Source organism: Alternaria novae-zelandiae (genome assembly GCF_023758075.1).
Source record: "Alternaria novae-zelandiae strain BMP 2774 chromosome Unknown scaffold_1, whole genome shotgun sequence".
In the NCBI taxonomy this organism is placed as follows: Eukaryota; Fungi; Ascomycota; class Dothideomycetes; order Pleosporales; family Pleosporaceae; genus Alternaria; species Alternaria novae-zelandiae.
The window spans coordinates 752,673-772,920 of record NW_026056961.1 but is presented as its reverse complement, the minus strand read 5'-3'; the positions used below and the strand labels follow the sequence as shown (position 1 = coordinate 772,920).

At 52.0% G+C, this 20,248-nt stretch overlaps 8 protein-coding genes across 8 annotated transcripts; 2 read left to right on the top strand and 6 right to left on the bottom strand.

Annotated features, from left to right (window-relative positions):
* Positions 1-1,319: 1,319 nt before the first annotated feature.
* On the bottom strand, positions 1,320-2,177 carry J4E88_000225 (uncharacterized protein; the record flags this gene model as incomplete). The annotated part of the gene is made up of 1 exon (XM_049393904.1): positions 1,320-2,177. The coding sequence occupies one exon, from the start codon at positions 2,175-2,177 to the stop codon at positions 1,320-1,322; it is 858 nt and encodes a 285-aa protein (XP_049259733.1).
* A 769-nt stretch (positions 2,178-2,946) lies between these two features.
* Positions 2,947-4,659, bottom strand: J4E88_000224 (uncharacterized protein; the record flags this gene model as incomplete). The annotated part of the gene is made up of 2 exons (XM_049393903.1): positions 2,947-4,596; positions 4,651-4,659. The coding sequence occupies 2 exons, from the start codon at positions 4,657-4,659 to the stop codon at positions 2,947-2,949; spliced, it is 1,659 nt and encodes a 552-aa protein (XP_049259732.1).
* A 1,300-nt stretch (positions 4,660-5,959) lies between these two features.
* J4E88_000223 (uncharacterized protein) lies at positions 5,960-7,543 on the bottom strand (the record flags this gene model as incomplete). Its single annotated transcript, XM_049393902.1, has 2 exons — positions 5,960-6,900; positions 6,952-7,543. 2 exons carry the CDS (start codon positions 7,541-7,543, stop codon positions 5,960-5,962), a joined length of 1,533 nt encoding a protein of 510 aa, XP_049259731.1.
* A 3,177-nt stretch (positions 7,544-10,720) lies between these two features.
* J4E88_000222 (uncharacterized protein) lies at positions 10,721-11,933 on the top strand (the record flags this gene model as incomplete). Its single annotated transcript, XM_049393901.1, has 2 exons — positions 10,721-10,966; positions 11,295-11,933. 2 exons carry the CDS (start codon positions 10,721-10,723, stop codon positions 11,931-11,933), a joined length of 885 nt encoding a protein of 294 aa, XP_049259730.1.
* A 28-nt stretch (positions 11,934-11,961) lies between these two features.
* Positions 11,962-12,840, bottom strand: J4E88_000221 (uncharacterized protein; the record flags this gene model as incomplete). Its single annotated transcript, XM_049393900.1, has 1 exon — positions 11,962-12,840. The coding sequence occupies one exon, from the start codon at positions 12,838-12,840 to the stop codon at positions 11,962-11,964; it is 879 nt and encodes a 292-aa protein (XP_049259729.1).
* Positions 12,841-14,100: 1,260 nt separating this feature from the next.
* J4E88_000220 (uncharacterized protein) lies at positions 14,101-15,253 on the bottom strand (the record flags this gene model as incomplete). The annotated part of the gene is made up of 2 exons (XM_049393899.1): positions 14,101-14,280; positions 14,453-15,253. The coding sequence occupies 2 exons, from the start codon at positions 15,251-15,253 to the stop codon at positions 14,101-14,103; spliced, it is 981 nt and encodes a 326-aa protein (XP_049259728.1).
* Positions 15,254-15,826: 573 nt separating this feature from the next.
* Positions 15,827-18,068, top strand: J4E88_000219 (uncharacterized protein; the record flags this gene model as incomplete). The annotated part of the gene is made up of 4 exons (XM_049393898.1): positions 15,827-15,937; positions 16,026-17,117; positions 17,167-17,255; positions 17,306-18,068. 4 exons carry the CDS (start codon positions 15,827-15,829, stop codon positions 18,066-18,068), a joined length of 2,055 nt encoding a protein of 684 aa, XP_049259727.1.
* A 244-nt stretch (positions 18,069-18,312) lies between these two features.
* Positions 18,313-20,162, bottom strand: J4E88_000218 (uncharacterized protein; the record flags this gene model as incomplete). The annotated part of the gene is made up of 7 exons (XM_049393897.1): positions 18,313-18,614; positions 18,671-18,928; positions 18,983-19,048; positions 19,099-19,496; positions 19,551-19,770; positions 19,854-20,049; positions 20,115-20,162. The coding sequence occupies 7 exons, from the start codon at positions 20,160-20,162 to the stop codon at positions 18,313-18,315; spliced, it is 1,488 nt and encodes a 495-aa protein (XP_049259726.1).
* Positions 20,163-20,248: the final 86 nt, after the last annotated feature.

Below are 20,248 nucleotides of genomic sequence, written 5' to 3'. Positions count from 1 at the left end.
AGGAGGGGAGTGGCCAGTCACCCATGTCACAGGCTCCTTTCCTCATCATTTTCTCTACATCTTCTTTGCTCATGCGCTGCTGATCACCTAGCTTCAGAGGGGCGTCTCGTCGCGCCAGTGACTCAGGACCCAGCGTGATAAGATCGTTGCCCGACGATACATGCCGGTGCATGTGTTTGTGCCCGTGGTTATGCGGCACAGCTGTGACGGGTCTCGGTAGAAGAAGCAGAGCTAGTAAGGCCGTTACGATGGGCGAGGAGGCACGTAGTACTGCCATGTTGGAGTTGCGTGGGTGTTAGTTTGTGGCACGGAAGGACGGGGCTGTGCTTGGGTGGTGTGGAGTTGGGTGCGCTATGCGTCGCTTTGGAGAGTTCGCTTCGATGAAGTTGTTGTTGGTATCACAGGAAGGTTTAAGACAGTGATGTTTGCAATAGAAGGGTAGAAGTGTATGAAGAAAGAAGACTGCGAATAGAAAAAGATATTTGCATAGAAAAAGAGGATGTTCATGACAGCGCAGTGCATGACTGAAGAAGTGAGTAATCCATCATGAGTAGTTTATGGGTCAGTAAACATCCAGACCCTACATCGTGTGTTTATCTAGTTGTAGTGTGCTTGAGTACGGCGATGACTTCGGGTCGAGCGCATGCAGGTAATGATGTAACAAGATCGAGCGGTAATGGTCGCGGTGTCTACGCCGCAGGACGTTGTACGGAAGTTGGAGCCAACCGTGGTTGGCGGTGCATGGGTACCACGTTGCGGCGAAGCTGCGCATAGGACTCCAAGATGTCTGAGCGTCGCGTGCATGTTATCGACCACCGGGTCCTCAAGTCACCAACACCAACGCATGATGGAAGCGGATTTTGTGCTATGCTCTTGATTGAGACTCATAAGCGAACTATATGTTCCTGCTCGCCAGAGCTATCCAGATAAGGGAAACCACCGGCATCCGCTGCTATCCATGCGCCAGCATCATATCCCAAAATCCTCCAACGCCACTCGTGTATGCCCTTGTTCAAAGAAGAAGGAGATAAAAAAGCCTTGAAGTCAAGAGTATACAATGAATAGAAGACCAAAGAAGAGAAGAAACATGAGGCCATGTAGTTGTCTACCCCGAAAAGTGATCCAGGGCCTGCCGTAGATTGTTAGAAAGTGTTTGGAAGAGATCGTTATAGTCAGACAACACACACTCTTGCTCCGCCATGTTTGCGAAAGAGATAGCCGGATCCCTTCGTTGGGTCGACACGGGAAAGAAATAGTCAGGTCATGATCTCATTATCGTGATCTCGGTATGAAGACCTCTTTCCTCGTAGCGACGTCTCTCATGATCTGTTTCCGGCGCAGATCTCGAACGCGACGCCCTTATCGACAGTAGCGCGGCCAACTGGAGCATCGGGAAGGTACCCAAACTCAGGCACGACGTAAGCTTCCGCAGCGCAAGGCTCGTTAGCGGCGCACTCGAAGGATGGGCCATCCTTGGCCGCGGCTTGAATGCCTTTCTCGTGGCCGGCGCAATTGTCAAAGTTGGTCCCGTCTTTGGTCATGCAGTCGAGGTATGAGATGTCGTAAGATACCTGGATCTTGTCGTCCCAGACGGTATATTCGAATTGCATCGGATTATCCATGCTCGTGGATTTTGCGACCTTGAGTGAGATGCCAGACCCGTTACAGGTGCGAATGGGTTCAGAATAAGTGCTATTGGCGGATACAGTCACGCAGTCGCTCCCGGGACTGTTGTCGCATTGTTTGTTGTCGCCGATGGACGAGACATAGACGTCATAGTCGCAGGAGTTGAGTATGATCGCCTCGTTTGGGACAGAGTCGAGCGAAGCGTACATTCCACCTGGGTAAGACGAAGGAGCAGCAGAAGGAGGAACAGAGGACGTGAAAGTAGACGTAGATGTAGACACAACTTCAGGGACGCCCTTCTGCGGGACCTCGACGGTGACAGACGGCTCTGGCAGCGCAGTGGAGGTAGTGATGACGGAACAACCGGCGGAAGCAGAGCTTGAGGTTGACTCAAGCGTGACGGTCGTGAAGATCGTCTCAGTCACGATGACGACGTTGGTGTGCATAGCACGAGGGTTGACCTTCTCATGGTTGTGACTGTGTCGAAAGCCGAGGTGCGCGCCCGCGGCGAGAAGCGGCATCGTCATGGCAATGAGGGCGTTGACATGCATCCTGAGTGATCTTGACTCGGATTTTGGACCTAGTTGCGTAAGTAGACACGGGTTTGAGTGAGTATGGTGAGGCAGTTGAGTGTCGCGTGATGTGGGTCGGAGCAGGTAAAGGAGTGTGGGAGTAAAAGTCGCTGGGGAAACTGCTGTTGTTATTGTTATGGTCCTGCGTCACCCGGGGATCTGAAAGCGCAAGTGAGCGTGGATTACAATTATATGCCACGTTGAGGCGCGTTGGCCCCGTTGGACGGCCGGTGAATAAATGGGGGCCGGCCAATCAGAGGCCTGCCAATGGCAAGGCCTTAGATGAGCACAAACGGAGACGCAACACACACGGCCCCCACACGTTGCTCTTTCACGAGCCGGTGAAGCTCACCAGGTTGCACTCGCGTTGCGGCGGTGGGCAACGCAACGGCGTCGGCGCACCGCACGTGCATGTTGGCCCCAAAAGTGACACGAGAGATTGAGGCGGGAGTTTGCCTGAATGTGAATAGTGTAAATTGCTTTGCGATGCAATCAAGAACAATGATGATTCTAGCAAGGGGATCGTGAAAAAAAGGACACCGAAAAGTTCTAGGGTAAGACAAAAGTGACGGCCATGGCTGCGCGACATTGACTGCTAAACATGAAGGTAGTCGCTGATAAACGCGATCCGCTCATCCAACAGGTTCAAGAGGCACGGAAGGCCTCGGCTCCTGTCGAGTTTGCGCATAGCAGGAGTACATTGGGCTGTGGTAGTTAGCTCTTGTTTGCAAAATCTAGACCATGATACTCACTCATCATATCCCGTCCAACCCACACACTTCCAACAGTTGAACAGATTTGTTGGATCGTAGCGCCTCTTCACGGCGAGCAATCTCTCGTAGTGCACCCCAAAGAACGTTTGTTGCCAGTTCTCCTCGGTCCAATCACCTTCGTTCGAGTAGCATCCACCATCCGGTGTGACGGCTTTCAAGATGTCCATCGTAGCAGAGACAGTCTTTTGGATTTGCGAGCGAGCAGCAGGCGGTGTAGCAGTGGTCCAAAATTGGCCCATGACAATTTCCAATAGCGAGTCTCTCCAGATGGGATTCACGCTAGTCTTACCGTTGTCAGGAGTGTTGTCTGGTCCAGTAGCGTAGAACTGAGCGCCCCCACTGCCATGATTGGCACGTGAAAATTGCATGGCGGTGACTATCGCGGTAACGAGTCGATCGATATTGTGGGACGAGTTGAAGAGACTCCTGGGGATGAAGCGCCCTGCGCCATTGAAGCCTAGACCCACAGGTCCATTACGAGATATCTCGGGTCTTTCCGTGAACTCATGCCACTGCGAGAACTTCTTGAAGGAATGATACTCATTCTCAGTGATGCTGAGACCGGAGTAGTTCGTCAAGAAGTCGTGCCATTGGGACGTGATGTCTTTGATCGCCTCCGTGTCATTAGAGGGCAGGACCTGCAAGAAGATGACACGATCTGAGAGCACAAAATTGTATCCGGCGATTCCATGCTTGGCAAATAGCGTCTGGTTCGCAGCAAGCCCGGTGATGATGTCGCGATGTACCTTCGACTCGGTGATGTTCTTCGGCGCGGGAAAGTGAGCTTGGAAGCTGTATACGTTGATAGGATCGGCCGGGTGGAGCTGGAATTTGTAAGATGTGAGCACAGCATAAGTGCCGCCTCCACCTCCGCGCATTGCCCAGAATAGATCAGGGTCGTTGCATTCGTTAATGGTACGCTGTTCCCCGTCGGCAGTGACGACGTCGAATTCGACAGCCTGGTCGACCATCAAGCCGTATTTGGGACCCAGCGGACCATGACCACCTCCTTGACCGTATCCACCGGCAATGCCGACAGAGGCGACGGCTCCGACAGTGACATGCATGCCGTGAGGTTCAAAGGCTTCCCAGGCCTCCTGGGCCTGAACACCGGCGCCAATCTCTCCAATGTTCTCATACTGAGTCTGGCAGCCTTTGGGCTGGAAAGTGTCGTGATACTGGGTGTCCTTCATGTTGTGAGTCCAGATTGCTAAAGAATTTGGCGCGGTTGATCGTCCGTAGTAGTCATGTCCAGTGTTCTTGATCGATAAACGGATGCCGTGCTTGCGCACAAAGCTCAAGGTCTTGCTGATATCATGCCCAGTCTCAGCTTTAACATGGTATGAGGAGAGTCTACCAAGCGAGCAGGTACCGGAAACAGGCTCTGAGGTATTGAAAGAGTTAAGTGCACATTGCGACGTGTCGCACTTCTCCCAGTCGAGAAACTCCGTCGATCCATAGTGTTTCGTGCGTGAGACTCCATCGCCGTAGTTCTTCGCGACCTCTTGACATTGCGTGCTCGACGGATCTGAGTAGCACGAGGCGGCCCAAGGTACCGTCAGTCGGAGGTTGCCGTTGATGCTCTGATTGAAAGCGTTCCAATCGCTCATGGTCGGCCAACAAGCCTGTCCCGGTAGACATGTGTAGTTGAAAGAAGTAGAGCTTTCGTGTGCTGGCACTGATAACATGGTGTCCCTGATAAGATGTTGTCTGCAAAAGGTATAGGATCCGTATACGGCGAAGCCGCAGAGAAGAGGTAGTAGAACAACATGGCGTAGGATGTCGCGTAGACTTCGCTCCGCTGATTTTGTCGAGTTTTGGAAAGTCTCATCCTCCCTCTGCAATTGATAGGCATGTGCGGCCTTCTCGTCCAACAATGGAAGGCGCTCGGCGTATGCCATTTTGCCAGCCAGTTAGTTGGTCTTTCCACAGGTGCTGTGTTTGATGATCTCAAGTCGTGCTTTCCGTGAAGGAAATTTCGTTCGATTGTCCAGATGGTGTCTTAACGAACAAGATGCAGTCGTAATGAGCGGGTAAACGGTGCGAAGCCTTGTTATAAGGCGTCATCCCTACAGACGCGAGCTGAGCCTGGGAAGGACTGAACGTCCCGCGAACGCATCAGGAGCGAGCCTGCCGTAGCCCACATTTGGACAATGGTTGACTGCCTCAGCCTCAGCTTCTTCTTTTCTTACGCCGGGACTGGCCAATCAGGTGTCAGAGCACATCATCAATCGCATGTCCAAGCCAGTAGTCGAGCAGGCACCAAGCACCGCCCGCAAGATGCAGCAGGCAAAAGCTTCCCGAGGCACATGATGTTGAAGGCTGATGTGGGGTGGTTCGGCGCGGGCGAGGGCGCGGTCTGGGTGGTGAGAGATTTGCCGTGTGCGTCCCACGCGTTCCCAAAATTGGTTCCTGGCGCGTAACGCCTTCCTTTCCGCCTTGGCTGTGTACCGTTGCTGATGCAGGCTACTATATCGAATTGCGCGACCGCTGCGACGGATGGACTGGAAGTTTGGTGATGAGGCTGTGCCCCTGAAGCGCGATCTTGATGATGGCGGCCTGAGATCCGGAGTGATGACGTATACAAAAAAGAAGGCTGACAGACCAGGCAGCATCAGAAGCCTGTGCGCTGAACATGCTCAGGCAGGTGTGAAGGACGAACCTCATGAGGGCTTGATACCCACATGCAGAAACGTATCGCATGTGCAAGCCTTGCGCGACTTCTTTGTACGCAACGACGTGCCAGGTGGTCCCGCAATCGAGTTGCACGACAGCGTTACTCAGATAGCCATCTTCAATCTCCACCACACACGTACGGGCGCTTGTCAAATACAGCGCGTGCAACAGAACTTGCGATGTCACAAACGTGTCTTGTGCGAGTGTCTCTGAAGGATGGTGTACAATCACATGAGTGGAGTGATATTTACGTCGTCACGCTGTAACGCTCATATGCTAATAGTATACATGGAGGATAATAGAGCAATGACCTTATTCATTCTCGTCATAGTCATCAAAAGGCCAAGTAAGTAAGGTCCTCTCCAATTCCTCCGGGTCTTCCTTCAGCTTGTTCACTACACACTCCTTTGCCATGGTTGCTTTCTCTTTCGCGAAGTCAAAGCCTTCGTGCGATGTGTATCCGCTATGGGATACACCCAATTTATCGCATAATTCTTCCCTAAAAATGTTGCCTTCGTGCAGTGACTTCCGCATATCTGCTCTTCTCTGCATCTCTTGCTTGGATATAACAACGGGGCACGGCGGTACCGTGCCGTCCAGAGCAACAGACGCAAACACTGGCCATTCTTCCACAACATCCGCAATACCGATCTGGAGATGAGCATTGTCACCTTCCCACGGAGCACCGACATCGCGAAATATCTGACGTGTCATGAAAGTTCCGTCGTGTGTACAAGCCTGCCAATGAGGCCCGTTCAGCACCTGAGTGAGGCCAAGGTACCAGAAATGTATGTGTCGTCGGCGATATAGTTCTTCTGCCTCAGCACGCTCGTTTTCAGCCATAGAAGAAAGTGTTTCCGGTAGTTTGGGCTCCGTAAAGCTTCGAGACTCTTCGTCTGCGTAGTTTGCAAATGCCGCTGGTATGTCCGCGGCGAGGAAAGCAGGGAGAACTTCGGAGTGTTGCCAGTCGATGAAGCCGGTGATTTGAAGATCGTCAGATATCAGGATGTTATTAGGAGAGAGATCTGGATGTCGGAGGGTGGGCGAATGCAGTGTCGCATCATTAGGTACAAGGTGAGGTACGAGGCGTATGTAGTCTCCTAGCGAATGGACGTGGTCTTGAGGATCTTGCTTCTTGTATCCAAATGACTCAGCGTATTCGCGATAGAACGGGTGTCGTGGTCGTCCGTATTTCCGGATCCATGCCAACTCCTTCTTGGCATGACTTCGAAGAACGAGCTCGGGATTGGCATCTAAACGTTTCAGAATCAATCAGATGTAACATATGGGTAAACTTGACTTACGAGGGCCTTGGTCAATGTCCAAATTTCCACGTTCGCCGTACCACCATCGCATAGATGCATAAGGCCCAACGCACAAGCCGCCATTGGATCCAGGGATACCAATCCGAGGGGTATTGGCAGATAAGTCGCGGGGATAGTATATGCTTCCACTGGCGGGTAGTTTAAACGCAAACAGCTTGGTTTCCATTAAGACTATTTTGTGCAGAATATGACATCTTTCCTCTTCGGCTAAGCTGAACCAGATATCACTGAGAGGCTTTCCTGGTAGTCTTTCTATAAGCATATACTCTACACCGACAGAGTTTTCACCAGTCGAGTAGTCCAGAACGCGAGGTACAGGTATTCCCTTAGTGCGGAGGAAGTCCAGCGTTGCGACTTCACTCGCTACTGCCAGGCGTCGTGGTAAGGTTGATGCATATGGAAGACGGGCAAGTACCGACGAGCCATCATCCATCGTTACTTCCAGTATGCGATTAAAGCCGCCTTCGGCGATCTTTTCTATCGCGTACACATCTGAAGCTGGTCTGTTCAATGCTTTCGCAGCTACCTTCTTGAGTTCGGGGACGTTGAAGACTAAGCGGCGTTCAGCCATGCGCAAAGACTCGTTGACACTACATGTTCATGTCAGCCAACAGTTGAGTGAGTGAAATAATGTGAGGTGGTATACATCCATCTACCAGAAGTAAACTCGAACAACTCGCGGTGGTCTGTCTTCTGCAGGCTAGCCGTTGACGACAGGAACGCGCGCCTGCAACATGGAGAAGTGAACCGGACGCATCTACTTCCCCCCACAAGTGAAGCTCGCACTTTTGGTTGGTGTAATGTTTGATGGACAGTTGATGTAGGAACCCTAGATCTCATGATCGAGGTAATGATGGTGACGGTCGCGCAACGAGTGTTTGCTTCGCAGAAGCAGTGCGCGTGCACAGATAGCTACCGCCACGACCGTCATATGCAGCATTGCGGCGCAGTACACAATCCCCACCACCAACGCTGTTCATCGCAGAAACATGATGGGCATGGTATAGGCGTTGTGAGGAATGGCCTGGGGTGGGCGTTGCGCAAAGCGCACAAGCCACCCTCGGCCGACCCGCTGGATGGGCGATGCCGTCGTCATTGCTACCAACGATGGCTCGACTACACCTACGACATGCTGCCTTATGGGAATGCCTTCGGCATCCTGGAAACATCCCTCCGCCCCCAACAAGATGATGTCTCCTGCGAATCACAAGATAGCGTGAGAACCGCTACCGGCGTATGAAGCTGTCTTTTACGCGTCGGATAACGCGACCGTGAACGCGCATCGATGTGAAGGCTATCCATTAATCCTGGAACCTGCACACGGCTTTATCGCAAGAATTCAACGCGAACTTGACGAATTGACGCGTTGTAGTAAGTAGACAACTGGCGCAATAGATTTTTCAAGCTTCGTCTCGACGTTGCGAGTCCTGAGCTAATGGCAGTGTGGAAGCAGTCCTAGACACACATCGAACGGCCGATTGCACGCGATGCAGACGGAATACCCCTACGAGACAGCGCAAAGTCCAGATCTGGCCCACAGCCTATACAAAAGACTACATGGCCTCAACCCTGGTCGACCCGATCAGAATCGTCTCCGATTCTATCGCGATACCCCCGGCAATTGAGTGGAAGGCATACAATTTTTGACGACACCTACTGGGTATCCGCCGTTGTCTTCACTGATATGTGGACGATACCAAATGCCTATCCCTACTGGTTTACTGAGGGAGTGAAGGCTCGCAGACAGACGTACTTTTGGCAAGTCGATGGGAGTTTCAGAACTTCGGACCCAGCCGGCTCGTCGCAAAGTAGAAGGCTCGTGAGATGCGCCATAGCAATGGCACAGGTGAGGACGAAGTTTCCGTCGTACTGGGACGTGTGCAGCCGGAGATACGGATACTCAGTGGTGCTGGCGTGCGAGCGCAGTCTGTGATTCATCCGTCTGCTTGCGTTGATGGTACCTATGATGAGCTCAGGAACAACAGGCGCGCCGCAAGTGATAGCATGGCATATTCGATACAGTAAAGCGCTGTCGTGGTGATGTTACATGGCTTTGGTACAGACCGCGACGTTAGCGAGGCGCTCATATCTTTTGCGGCGCAGCCTCATTGGACAACAGTGCCGATATGCTGCATCTCTGCGCTGACGCGGTGGCGCGCCGGGCATAAGCTAGCACTCCAGCCTGGTATTATTGTTACCAACTTTACGACTGTCACCGTTGCTTCCAAAAGCCACTTTTATCACTCTGTCTCTAATATCGAGTTCCTCTCTGTAAATCTACTTATCTTCTTCTTTCAACACGTACTCGACGCTGCCTGTCTCTTCGTCATTCTGGTATGCGTGTTCATATCTCAGCCTTGGTCTGATCTCCACGAGCCACTAGAAGCCTGGTCGTATGAAAGTCATACGGAGCATACAGAGAAACTGAAAAGGATCAGCAGGTGTTGCAAAGAATAGGCTCGTAAACGTCGAAAACTTGGACCGCAGAGCGAAAACTCCATCAGTGATGAATCCATACAAGTTATCTTGGAAATGGAGCGACCGACATCAAGATCATTATCGTATCGATCCAAGCGACGGATCAACAATTTGGCAACGCAAATCGTCGGGGCCACACACCGCAGACGAGTCAGGGTCATCAAAGATCCACCGCGAGCCCATAGAGGGAGGCGGACCTGAGAGCAATACTCACCTAACCTCTTCCACTAAGATCAACAGCGCCGAGATTCCACCATGGAGCAGCTATCAAACTACGCAGCCTGCGTATGGATCTCCGCATGGATCTCCGCATGGATCTCCGCATGGGACACCGCATATGGCGTGGACCTTTCCGTCACCTTATGTTTATCCCACTGCGCATAATCAGGTGCAGCCTTTCCACAATCAGCCGCAGCCTCTTCACAATCAGCTGCAGCCTTTTAATTTTCACAATCAGCTGCAGCCTTTCCAAAATCAGCCGCAGCCTTTCCACAACCAGCCGCAGTCTCTCCACGGGCCGACTGGAGTCAAAGGCGCACCCAATCAGAACGACAAACATGCGCGAGAATGGATGGGATCTTCGTACCTTGACATCCCAGTACCAAGGGCTTCGGAATTGGAGATTCATCTTCCTAATCACCCTTCACGTAAAGTTCAATCCCTTGACGCTTCCGATAATCTTGGGCACGTTTATGCCGACCTACCTCAAACTCCGTCATCTACGATTCGTGAAGAGGATCCAAGGCTGTCTTTCGAACGATTCCGGGAAATTCAGGAACTCCGGTCAGCTTGGAAAGCTAGGAAGGCCACAGTCGAATCAAGTCGCGGACTTGACAACAGCCAAGATGTCGTTCCTGCTTCCCACAAAGCCCGCTTATCTGCTTGCTTGTCTGATTACATGTCTTTGGAGACATCGTCATCCCAAAACTGGCTAGATATCCAGTCCCGGCTTCCTGGCGACTGGAAGTGGGATGTTGAATACCATGTCACTTATACCAGACACGATGGTCAGGCTGGCTGTTGGACTTGCACTCCTATGGAACCAGATCAGCCGAAACAATATCCCCTCGCCATTGCAAATGCGCCCTTGGTACTTCCAGTGGAGTATCATTGGCCTCCCATTAGCGGAGTGACGCCACCTCCAGATCCGCGACCTGCGGCACCAATTGATTGTCGAGCCCAAATATCACTGGACCTTGTCCAAGATATTTTTCTTACGTTCCAGGGCAGCGTTGGTTTCTATGTTCTGATAAATGGTCTACTCCAGATCATGGTACCAGAGGACTTCGACACAACCTGGGCGTCATCACATCTTCCGCATAAATATGGCGGTCTCAAGGTCTGTTACATTGAACAGATCCTCGAGCCCACCATGTTACCGACAAGGACAGAGACTACCGGGAGGACATTTGACAGATCATCACTCGTACCCTTAGGCACACCGGGCTCATCTCCGGCCGCACGCTCGTCAGCTCAATCCCTCACAAACAGACCGTCGCTAAAGCTGAACGACTTTGTAGAGGCCCGCCCGAAATCTAACCACCGAAATGAGAAATTTTCTGGACGCGTGGCGCTCAAAGTGAGCCGAACTGGCATCCCACTCATATTGATGTCCACCCACGTCATCACTGAAGCGATTCTTGCAAAGTCGCATCGCGACAGCATACTTGGCCGGAAACATGATGAACGAGTCCAGAAACTAAGAGATGATTGGAATGAGCATGTTGAAATCTGGGCTGGCGGTGGAAATGTTAGTATACTGAGCACGCCGATGATACTCGTACAGCATGGCTGTATCATCGTGCACTACTGTCGATGCGCTTTCATGCTAACATATCCATCAGTGCGGAACGATCCACCAAAGCTTTGACCAGGAAGTGGGAATTTATCCGAACGGCTTCAACCACGACATCACTCTCATCAAACCCGCGCATCGGACTTTGGTGAAAGATGTCGCGTCCCCTATCAGCGGTATCGGTTGGCTCAACCACGATTCGTGGATTTCGCTCCGCCAGCAGACGACAACAATCAAGATCTTAGCTGATGCCGAAAGCTCAGAGTCCGCGGGAGGCTCACAGGCAGCAAAAAGCATCAAATGCAGTCGTCCATCAGACATCCTCGTGGTAGGCGAAGGCATCTTCCTGAACCAGAAAGCTGCAGCGGGCAATTCGAAGAGTCTCAAACACCACGATGCGGCAACATGGGAGGATCTCGTGTCACGCGCAATCCTGTACCGTGTCTATCCTGATTTCGACCCACCGAACGGCCATAGCGGCACTGCACTTTATGCGGATGGAACGAGGACCGATGGAACCGAAGGCCCAGGTGTCGTAGGCTTCCAAAGCTTTGTACAGCGCAGTGGTCACGTGCAGAATTTCGAGATGGAGGGTGATGCACTGGAGCGGCGATTGAGAGCTGGAAGAGTTGCATTCTATGGAGCGTTCGAAGTCCCCGCCGAACTCAAGAAGTACCATATATACTGATGGCAAGCGTTTGTCCGGGTTTCCGACGTTATACTGTTGCCGAGTCATCGCGTCGCCAGCGAATGAAACGAAACCTAGCCTTCACCGTAGCCCAGAAATCCCACAGTCTTTGCCTCTCATCCCACTGGTAAACAGTGAAAGTCGCAAGCCCAACAGACACAGTAACAACTACCCAGATCCATATGTTCAACTGCTCCAGTTCCACGAAGTTCATACCGAATATCGAAGTGCAGTATGAAAGTGGAAGAAAGACGGTCGCAAGTATAGTGAGCTTCGTAACCTGAGTGGCTAGCGTGATCTGTTTCTGCGATTCTGCAAGTGAAGTGGCGCTGACCAGGATCGATATCGCTTCCTGGTAGTGTAGCGACAGCTGGCGGCATCGCGATCGGAGGAACTCGTAGTCAGCCTTTACTGCGTCTTTGGCTTCCTGAGCTACATCGCTCTGGTCTTGTGTGAGGTTGGCCGCCCATCGAGCCAGCTTTGGCGAGCTGATGAATCGTAGAACCTCTTCGTGTCGGCTGGCGTGGTCATCCAGGAGGTGTTTGTGCATTATGAGTTGTTCCAGATGCTCGGTTGAGTACTTCCGATCCCATTTCGTCGATGCGATAATGTCGTACCATTTTTGGAGTGTTGATAGTAGCTGGATCTCTGAGGCAGCTGCGAACAGGAGGATAGGTGCGAGTGCGTATAGCGGATCTTGCCCTGCGATTTCGTGATCATCGAGCATTACGTGGAGCTCTGATGGTAGATGGGACGCTGTCTGGAAGAGCGAGCCATCTGTGTCTTGCGTGATATCGAGATCGGGGACGGGCAGCGGCCATGGATGTTTGATCGTCGACTCCTGTCCCAGCAAATGTACAGGTAATAAGCGGATGTCTCGGCGTCCTGTTTCTGTCTTGGCCGCCATATACTCGACGAAATGATGGTAAGTGCGGCTATGAGAGAGATTTCTGCTTCCGACATCTGTCCACAAGATTGCTGATACACATGGTAAGCGGTGACGAAACGAAATCAAGGTTTGACAGGTCGCTCACCAGTCCAGCCGTCTCCATTTGACTCAACGGTGATGGACACATCTTGCTCGATGACAAATTGAAGATTGCTAAGATATGCATGGCCTCTCACATACGAACAGCCAGGAGCTGCGGCCAAACGTCTGGGCATCCACTCAACGTCGTCGGGTAGAAGCCTTCGTCGCGCTTGCAAGATCAAGCTACTGAATGAGTCTACAGGCAGCTTGTTCTTGCCAAAGTTTCCCTGGGTGTTAAGACGCAGTAGGAGCCCTTTGTTCGAAGTGGCGTATGGGCTTCTCGTGATTGCGTGAAGAACAGGCCCGTCAGTCGAGCGCCAAAGATGGATATGCTGCCGAAAGAACTCGGGAGCGATATTGTATTTCGCGCCCACTTCACATATCCAAGACCCTGGAAGATGTCCATTGAGGAAAAGGACCTGTCCTTGCCCTTTGCTCGGAGGCGGAGTTGCGACTAGGTCCTGTAACTGAGAATATTTGTAACTATGACGTTGAAACTGCTCAGAGCCATGACAAGGCGGCCCATACACAGACAAATGGCCAAGATGATACGCTTCAAGGTCACTGTATTGTTTGGGTAGATGTGCCTCATCAGCTCGGAGCAGCTCAGCGAGAAATCTGTAATGATAGCCAAAGAAAAGCGTGCGAGTATATGAACGTGCAGCGTAGTTGAGTATATGCTGGCGATAGCCTTGGGCTTCAGGCGATAGCTGCATCTTGCTCGTGTGGCTGGAAAATACGACACAAGTTATAGGCGGTAAAGGATCGGGGAGAAAGGCATCGTAGCAAGTAAGCTCCATCCATGTTAAGAAGTACCTTTAGAACACAACGTGTCAGATCCGGTTTTCGCAACAGCATCAAAGGCTGGAGACAAGCCAGCTGCACAATCATGGTGTTCTCCGTCGCGACCAGTCAGGCAGGCGCATAAGCGAACGCGCACCATGGATCTTCGCAATACCTGCGAGTGGGGGCTAGCCGCCCGTGATACGAGGCTGAATGCTTCCGATGTCGTTCATCAGCGGAACGACCCCACGACTTGTGCGACGCCAAGCAAAACCTGAACAGCGGTCATGAAGACCACGATCGTAGCGAACCTGCATGTTGTCAGTTTTATGAGGTGCAACAGTGTTGAGTATCTTACAAGAACGTCCAGAATTGCAAGGTATCGTTACGGTTACGGAACAAGACCCAAATGCTCCATGGCTTCGCCTGCTGCAGATGCTCATCTAGGATCATGATTCGAGACCAGAGATGAGGGAATATGCCTGGTGTCCATGCGATCGGCTGCTGATTTATGGCGCTCATGAGGTGAGGAAGCTTGGGGTCGTATTCGCTGCTACGTTGAAGTCGACTAAAGGCTTGGTAATCGCTGATCGCGCGATTGCGGTATCGTCGAGCAGAACATGGCTGACATGGGCAACATCGCCGCTGTATATAGGTATACCAAGTCAGTGTATGCTCCATATGCAGTTCGTAGAGAAACACGTACCCATAAACCAAGCTTAGCATGAGGACCCAATGAGGGCCAGGCGTTGAATAGCAAGCTGTATGACTCCATGACCTCTTGCGCCAGCTCATTACCAACACCAACCATCCTAAGGGGAGCGGCGTCTAAGGCGCATGGTAGCGCGAAGATCTCAAGTATGCGACGTCCGTTGCGGTTCGATAGCAGGAGGTGCCGGGAGATGTTGTGAGTCCAGGTGATTTCCACTGCTCCGAACACAGTCAACCTGTACGCGTTGAGGTGGGTGGCGTCAACAAAGAGCGACTCCAAGGACTCTAAATCTGCCATGGTCACCACAGAGGCAAATGCAACAGGCGCTGGTAACAGGCCGCTGCCCGCTACCAATTCTGCCAAGCTCTCGAAGTATGGCTGGCCACCCAGCAGGCTTCCGTGCATGCGCAGATTGTAGCTTGCCGTCACCATTCGGAGCTTACCGGCTACAGTTGGTAGATCGGTGAACGAGCTCAGTAACAGTGTGCAGCTGCCAATAGCGCGCACTACCGTGTCCTCTTCGTGCCATTGTGTGTTCGGGTGGTTGGATAGCGAGTGTAGCAGCCCTTCAATGCTCCTCTTCATTGACCCAAGGGGCTGAGGGCCATGGAAGTATTGTACTATGGTTATGAGAAGATCTTCGTATTCTGGAGTACCACGAGCATCGTGCTGGTTCAGAAGGTAGTTGATGTACGGTTCGACGGTGTCATCGTTGGGGTAATTCGGGAAGCCCAAGGCGTGCGCGAGACGTATTCGGAGGGGATCAGGTGGGGGAGGTCCTAGAAACATGCCCATTGTGTATATTGGGCAACCCGTAAGCCTCAATTACTATGGCAGAGTGAAGGCAGTAGATCGCTGAATGCGCATAGAGAAGGTTTTCCATATGAAGGCTGGCAGGCTGTGCGTGAGGCTGTGCATCGCATGGAAGTAGACCATCCGGATGCCATTGCCCCTTTCTACCAGGCGGAGGCTGATATTTGGCTGACATGATCATGCATGTGTGCCGGCGCGTAGCGATGGGTGCGTGATGGCAGTCAAGGACCTCGGGAGGAGGAGAGGGCGTCACGGGCTGCACGCGTCCCTTATCGATAAGACACCTCGCGCTTAGGCAACCCGCGTCACAATCTCGCCTGCGCCCATCCACAGACATGACGAACTCACCGACGCGTGTTTCCGAGATTATGTCAAACACATATGAATTGAGAAACCTTCCGTGCACATACTGGTGCAGTTATCGACATGTAATCCACGCGTTGAGTCTACAACTATCCATCTGCTAACCAACCAACAGGGACGCCGGCAGCAGTAGGCGCAATGGCAAGCCAGCATCCTGCGAACCATGCAGGCTGAACAAAACCAAGTGTGATCATGGCCATCCCAAGTGTGATCGATGTCGTCAACGTGGTATTGAAGATCGCTGCTTCTACCACCCAGCACCTCTCACCAGACAGCGTCAGAGTGCCGATGAGTCAGGAACAGGTGAAGCCCGTCCTCCCAAAAGAAAGTATGCATACATTGGAAACTACATTCGCATCAGTATTTTGACTCGAATAGACGACCCTCGAAGCAGGCTTCGGATGCTGTTGCCGCTTTTGCCCCAACGTCTCCGTCGCATGGTGACAAACTTGCGGATGCCGTTGCTGCTGATGTATATCACCCTGGGTTCCTCGGGCCTGGATCGTACGCCGTACTTCTTCCTCAGGATGAAGAACCCGGTCAGATGCGTGAACGCGAGGAGTCTGTTGCATCAGAACGATCAGACCGCGAACTTACACACCAGCACACCCTGTCCAAGTCCATGCGATACCAGATGGCTTGTGACGTTTTGAGCACTCTTCGCCATTACAACGCAATCAAAGAGCTCGTTCTGTGGTACAATGCAACAAATGAAGCAGGTGTAATACCTGCCCAGGTTCAGGTCGACGCCGTAAATGCGTTAGAAGCTGTTGTTGACAAGCATGACCTTCGGCGGAAGAAACCCAGTTCTCTGCTGATAAGCCAAGTACTCGAAACAACTGCACGCCCTTTCACAGTATCACAGTCAATGGAAGCACACGATTTTCACATCTTGTGTTCTGGCGATAACTTACGATTCGAAACTATCGGCTTTCTCCTCGCGACGGCCGGGCGATCGCTGACGTTCGGCTTCGTTCCGGATATTTTCAGTGATCCTGCCAACAAGGACATGAAGTTACACTTTGCCGATGAGCTACTTCGCGCGAGTACGACCTGTCTTTTTCTCACAACGATGCTTGCGACAGTCAACGACATAACGATCTGGATGTATTACGAAAACTACCTGTTTACAATCATGATCTGCGGCTACCAAGGTCCACCCAGCTGGCGACGGATAGGTGAACTGTCGACCCAGATATATGCACTGGGTATACATCAAGAGAAGAAGTGCGCCCATGCTCCGAAATGGTTGACAGAAACACGCCGTAGGGTTTTCTGTTCGGCATACAACCAAGACAAGTCGATATCCACCTTCCTTGGCCGTCCGATACGTATCAGCAAGAGACATACTGACATCGAGCTCCCTCTCGACCTGGCCGATAATGAAGTCACCGGTGACCAGGCGACCTTGGATTCTGCCATCGCAGCATTGGACGAGGACGGTTGGAACACGAAAGGCAGATGGTTGAGGGCATCCTGGATCGTGAGTCTTTCACCTACCTGGTTTCGTTCCCCCAGCTAACGTACATTAGCGCCTACGTCACATATCCCTCCGATCTCGCGAAGAAATTCTGGAATTCTCGCTCGTCAAGATAGACGCAAACGCGGAAGCTCAGTTACTGTACGTATGCCACGATGACCCTACTTTGGCTTCTGTTAACAGGTTTGTAGAGATATATCCGAGCGTGTACGCACTTCCTGGGAGACGCTACCCAAACACATGCGATACTGGAAGACCTGTTGGGAAGACGATGTTCCTACGGTAATCTGTCTGATGTTGTCCATCATACACCTCACGCATTGGTACAACGAGTTCATGATTCAAAAGCTGCTCGATTACAGCCCATTGACGCTCAACACTGCGCTATTGCGCGTCTCTGTTGATCTTCTTTGCAATACACTTACCTTGGGTAGAATACGCGATCGATCATACGACGTTCAACGCGACATGCTCAACGCCCTACTGCTGTTTGGTGTACCCGCGGCGTCGGTACTTGCTACAGCTTTGCGCGAACAACACCGAACAGGTCAGCAATTCCCCGCTGAAATATCTCGCGCGGAGATTATTCGCATGCTCAGCGTGCTCATATCACATCTTGATTCGGCCGCACACATGGAAAACTCTGGAGCTAGACACGGCGAAGCCAACTATAACCTCTTTCGCAAGGCGAGCAAGATCTTCACTAAGGTCATTGATACAGTCTTGGATACCCGACCGGCGGAAGAGATTACCCCAGCGAGTGCTCAGCTTGGGCTTGACCTGGACCTGGACATTTTCTCCGGCGCTGGGTTGGATGGTTTCGAAGGAGGCATGGAATTCCCCGGCATGGGAATGTCACTTGGCATGAACGGGAATGGAAATGGAAACTTCAGTGATGCTGCGGATGATTGGGGTGCCCTCGGCCAGTGGAATGCCTTTGGTGGGCCTGTATAAATCCCTGTGTCCATTGGCATCGAGCCCTACAGGAAACTTCACGTATATATGTATCAGGCAAGGTGATACGGAAACTGTCGACATGTTGGATGTTTGATTTTAGAGGAAATTTGGCCTTGCGCCAGCACACATAACCGGCGGTATGCTAATTACAATCTAGTACAATACTGACAACCTTCTCGAGGCATCATCCAGATAAAAGAGAACGTTTCCCTCCAACTCACATTGACAACTTTCTCTCCCCTCACGCCTCCAAGGCGGCCGTCCTCCTGATGTTTGTGTAGCGGAACCCAAAAGCAGCAAGGAACGCGGCGCCACCAAATGCAATACCAACGATGAGACACTCCCGGAAACCGGCCACATAGGCCTCAAGCACTCCCTCAAGGAATTGTGCCGGGATTAGAGTCTTGAGCTCGGAAGCACCGGCGTCTAGGACGATCTGAGGGTCGAGGCCGGGAGCTGTGATGGGCAGCTGCTTTAGGAGCGTGTTCTGGAAGGCAGCCTGAGCGGACGAGACGCCAAAAGCACCACCGAGGGTCTGAATGACTGTAAGGGTCATTAGTAATGCGACCTAAGCAGAGCGGGTGTGAATTGCAACTTACATAGGAGTGTGGCAGTAGCCAAGGGCACATCAACTTCCTTCGTAGTCGCTTGGATGAGCATGACAGGGACTTGGAAGCTCACTCCGATACCGATACCGCACAGTATCTGGTATCCAATCCAGACTTTGGCGGGCGAATCGACATCGAAGGTATAGATCATACCGGCACCGATGGTGGTGATGGCCGCTCCTCCAATCATCCACGGATACGCGTACCCGGTTTTCGTGATGATCTGACCAACGATCACGACGCAGATAGCTGGCAATATTGTAAGCATCTGGCGAAAAGGTTGGGCTTGAATGATCTACTTACTGACTGCGAGAATGAAGGGTACAGTGCGAACACCACTCGAGGCTGCCGAAACGCCCTGCACAGATTCTATCGATCATTAGTCATGGTCGACATGATGTGTAGCTCATCTAACTTACGAAAGTAAATCGGCAAGTAGTAGAACGTGACCAAGAAGGCAGAGTTGATCAAGAACGAGAACATCGATCCTACCCAGATTGTTCTTCTCTGGATGATCAGGCTGTGAACCATGGCGTTCTCACCCAGCCACCACTGATTGACGACGAACAAAGCCATCAACACGACGAAGGCTACCAGGGTGCCAATCACAGCACCGCTGTTCCAAGCCTTCGAGATACCTCCCCATTGAAGCGCAAGGATGAAGCAAACGATTGCGCCGATGATGAGGATCAACCCGGGCATATCGAGTGTGCGAAGCATGCCACGCCAGTCAGGACGAGTCTTGGGTGGTTCGTTGGCGAAGAAGAGGAGGATAAAGAGACACGATACACCGCCGACGGGAAGGTTGATGTAGAAGCTGTGGAGCTATTAGCGAGAGCCTCCAAAGGCTTCGCGACAAGGCGTAACGTACCACCAGCGCCATGAGACGTGGCTAGTGAAAGCACCACCGATCAACGGACCGACGACACTGGCGAGACCGTATGCTGCGCCCATCAATCCGCTGTACTTGGGGCGATCTGCTGAGGGTACTAGAACGGCAATGATGGTATACGAGCCAGAAAACAGTCCAGCGGCACCGACACCGCATATCGCGCGACCGATAATTAGAGCTACAGAGCTTGGAGCGGCACCTGTTCACGTAAACCATCAGTATGCTGTTGATCTCGAAGGGAGAAGACAACCGCGTCAGAAATTACAAAAGAACTAGTCTTACCGCAGATCACACTACCCAACTCGAAGAAGAAGATGGAGATGAGATACGTCCACTTCAGCGGAAAGAAAGTGTACAGTCGTCCCCAGAACGCTGTAGTCGCAGCTGTGGTGATGAAGAACGCCGAGCCATACCAGCCGATGTCTTGGAGACTCTTGAACTCATCGGTGATCTTGGGGATGGCTGTCGAGATTATGGTCTGCGCGTTCAATTAGGCCTTGCTTGGAAAGGGTCGAAGAAAAGATACTCGGTGCTCGTACTTACAAAGTCTAGGGAAGCCTGCAGCGATGGGTCAGTTTCTGGTTTTCGCATTCATGGGTGGAAATGTTGCTAACAAGGAAAATGGCTAAGACCAGGCCCACGAGTACGAGTACGAATCGTCCTTTCGTCAACTGGAT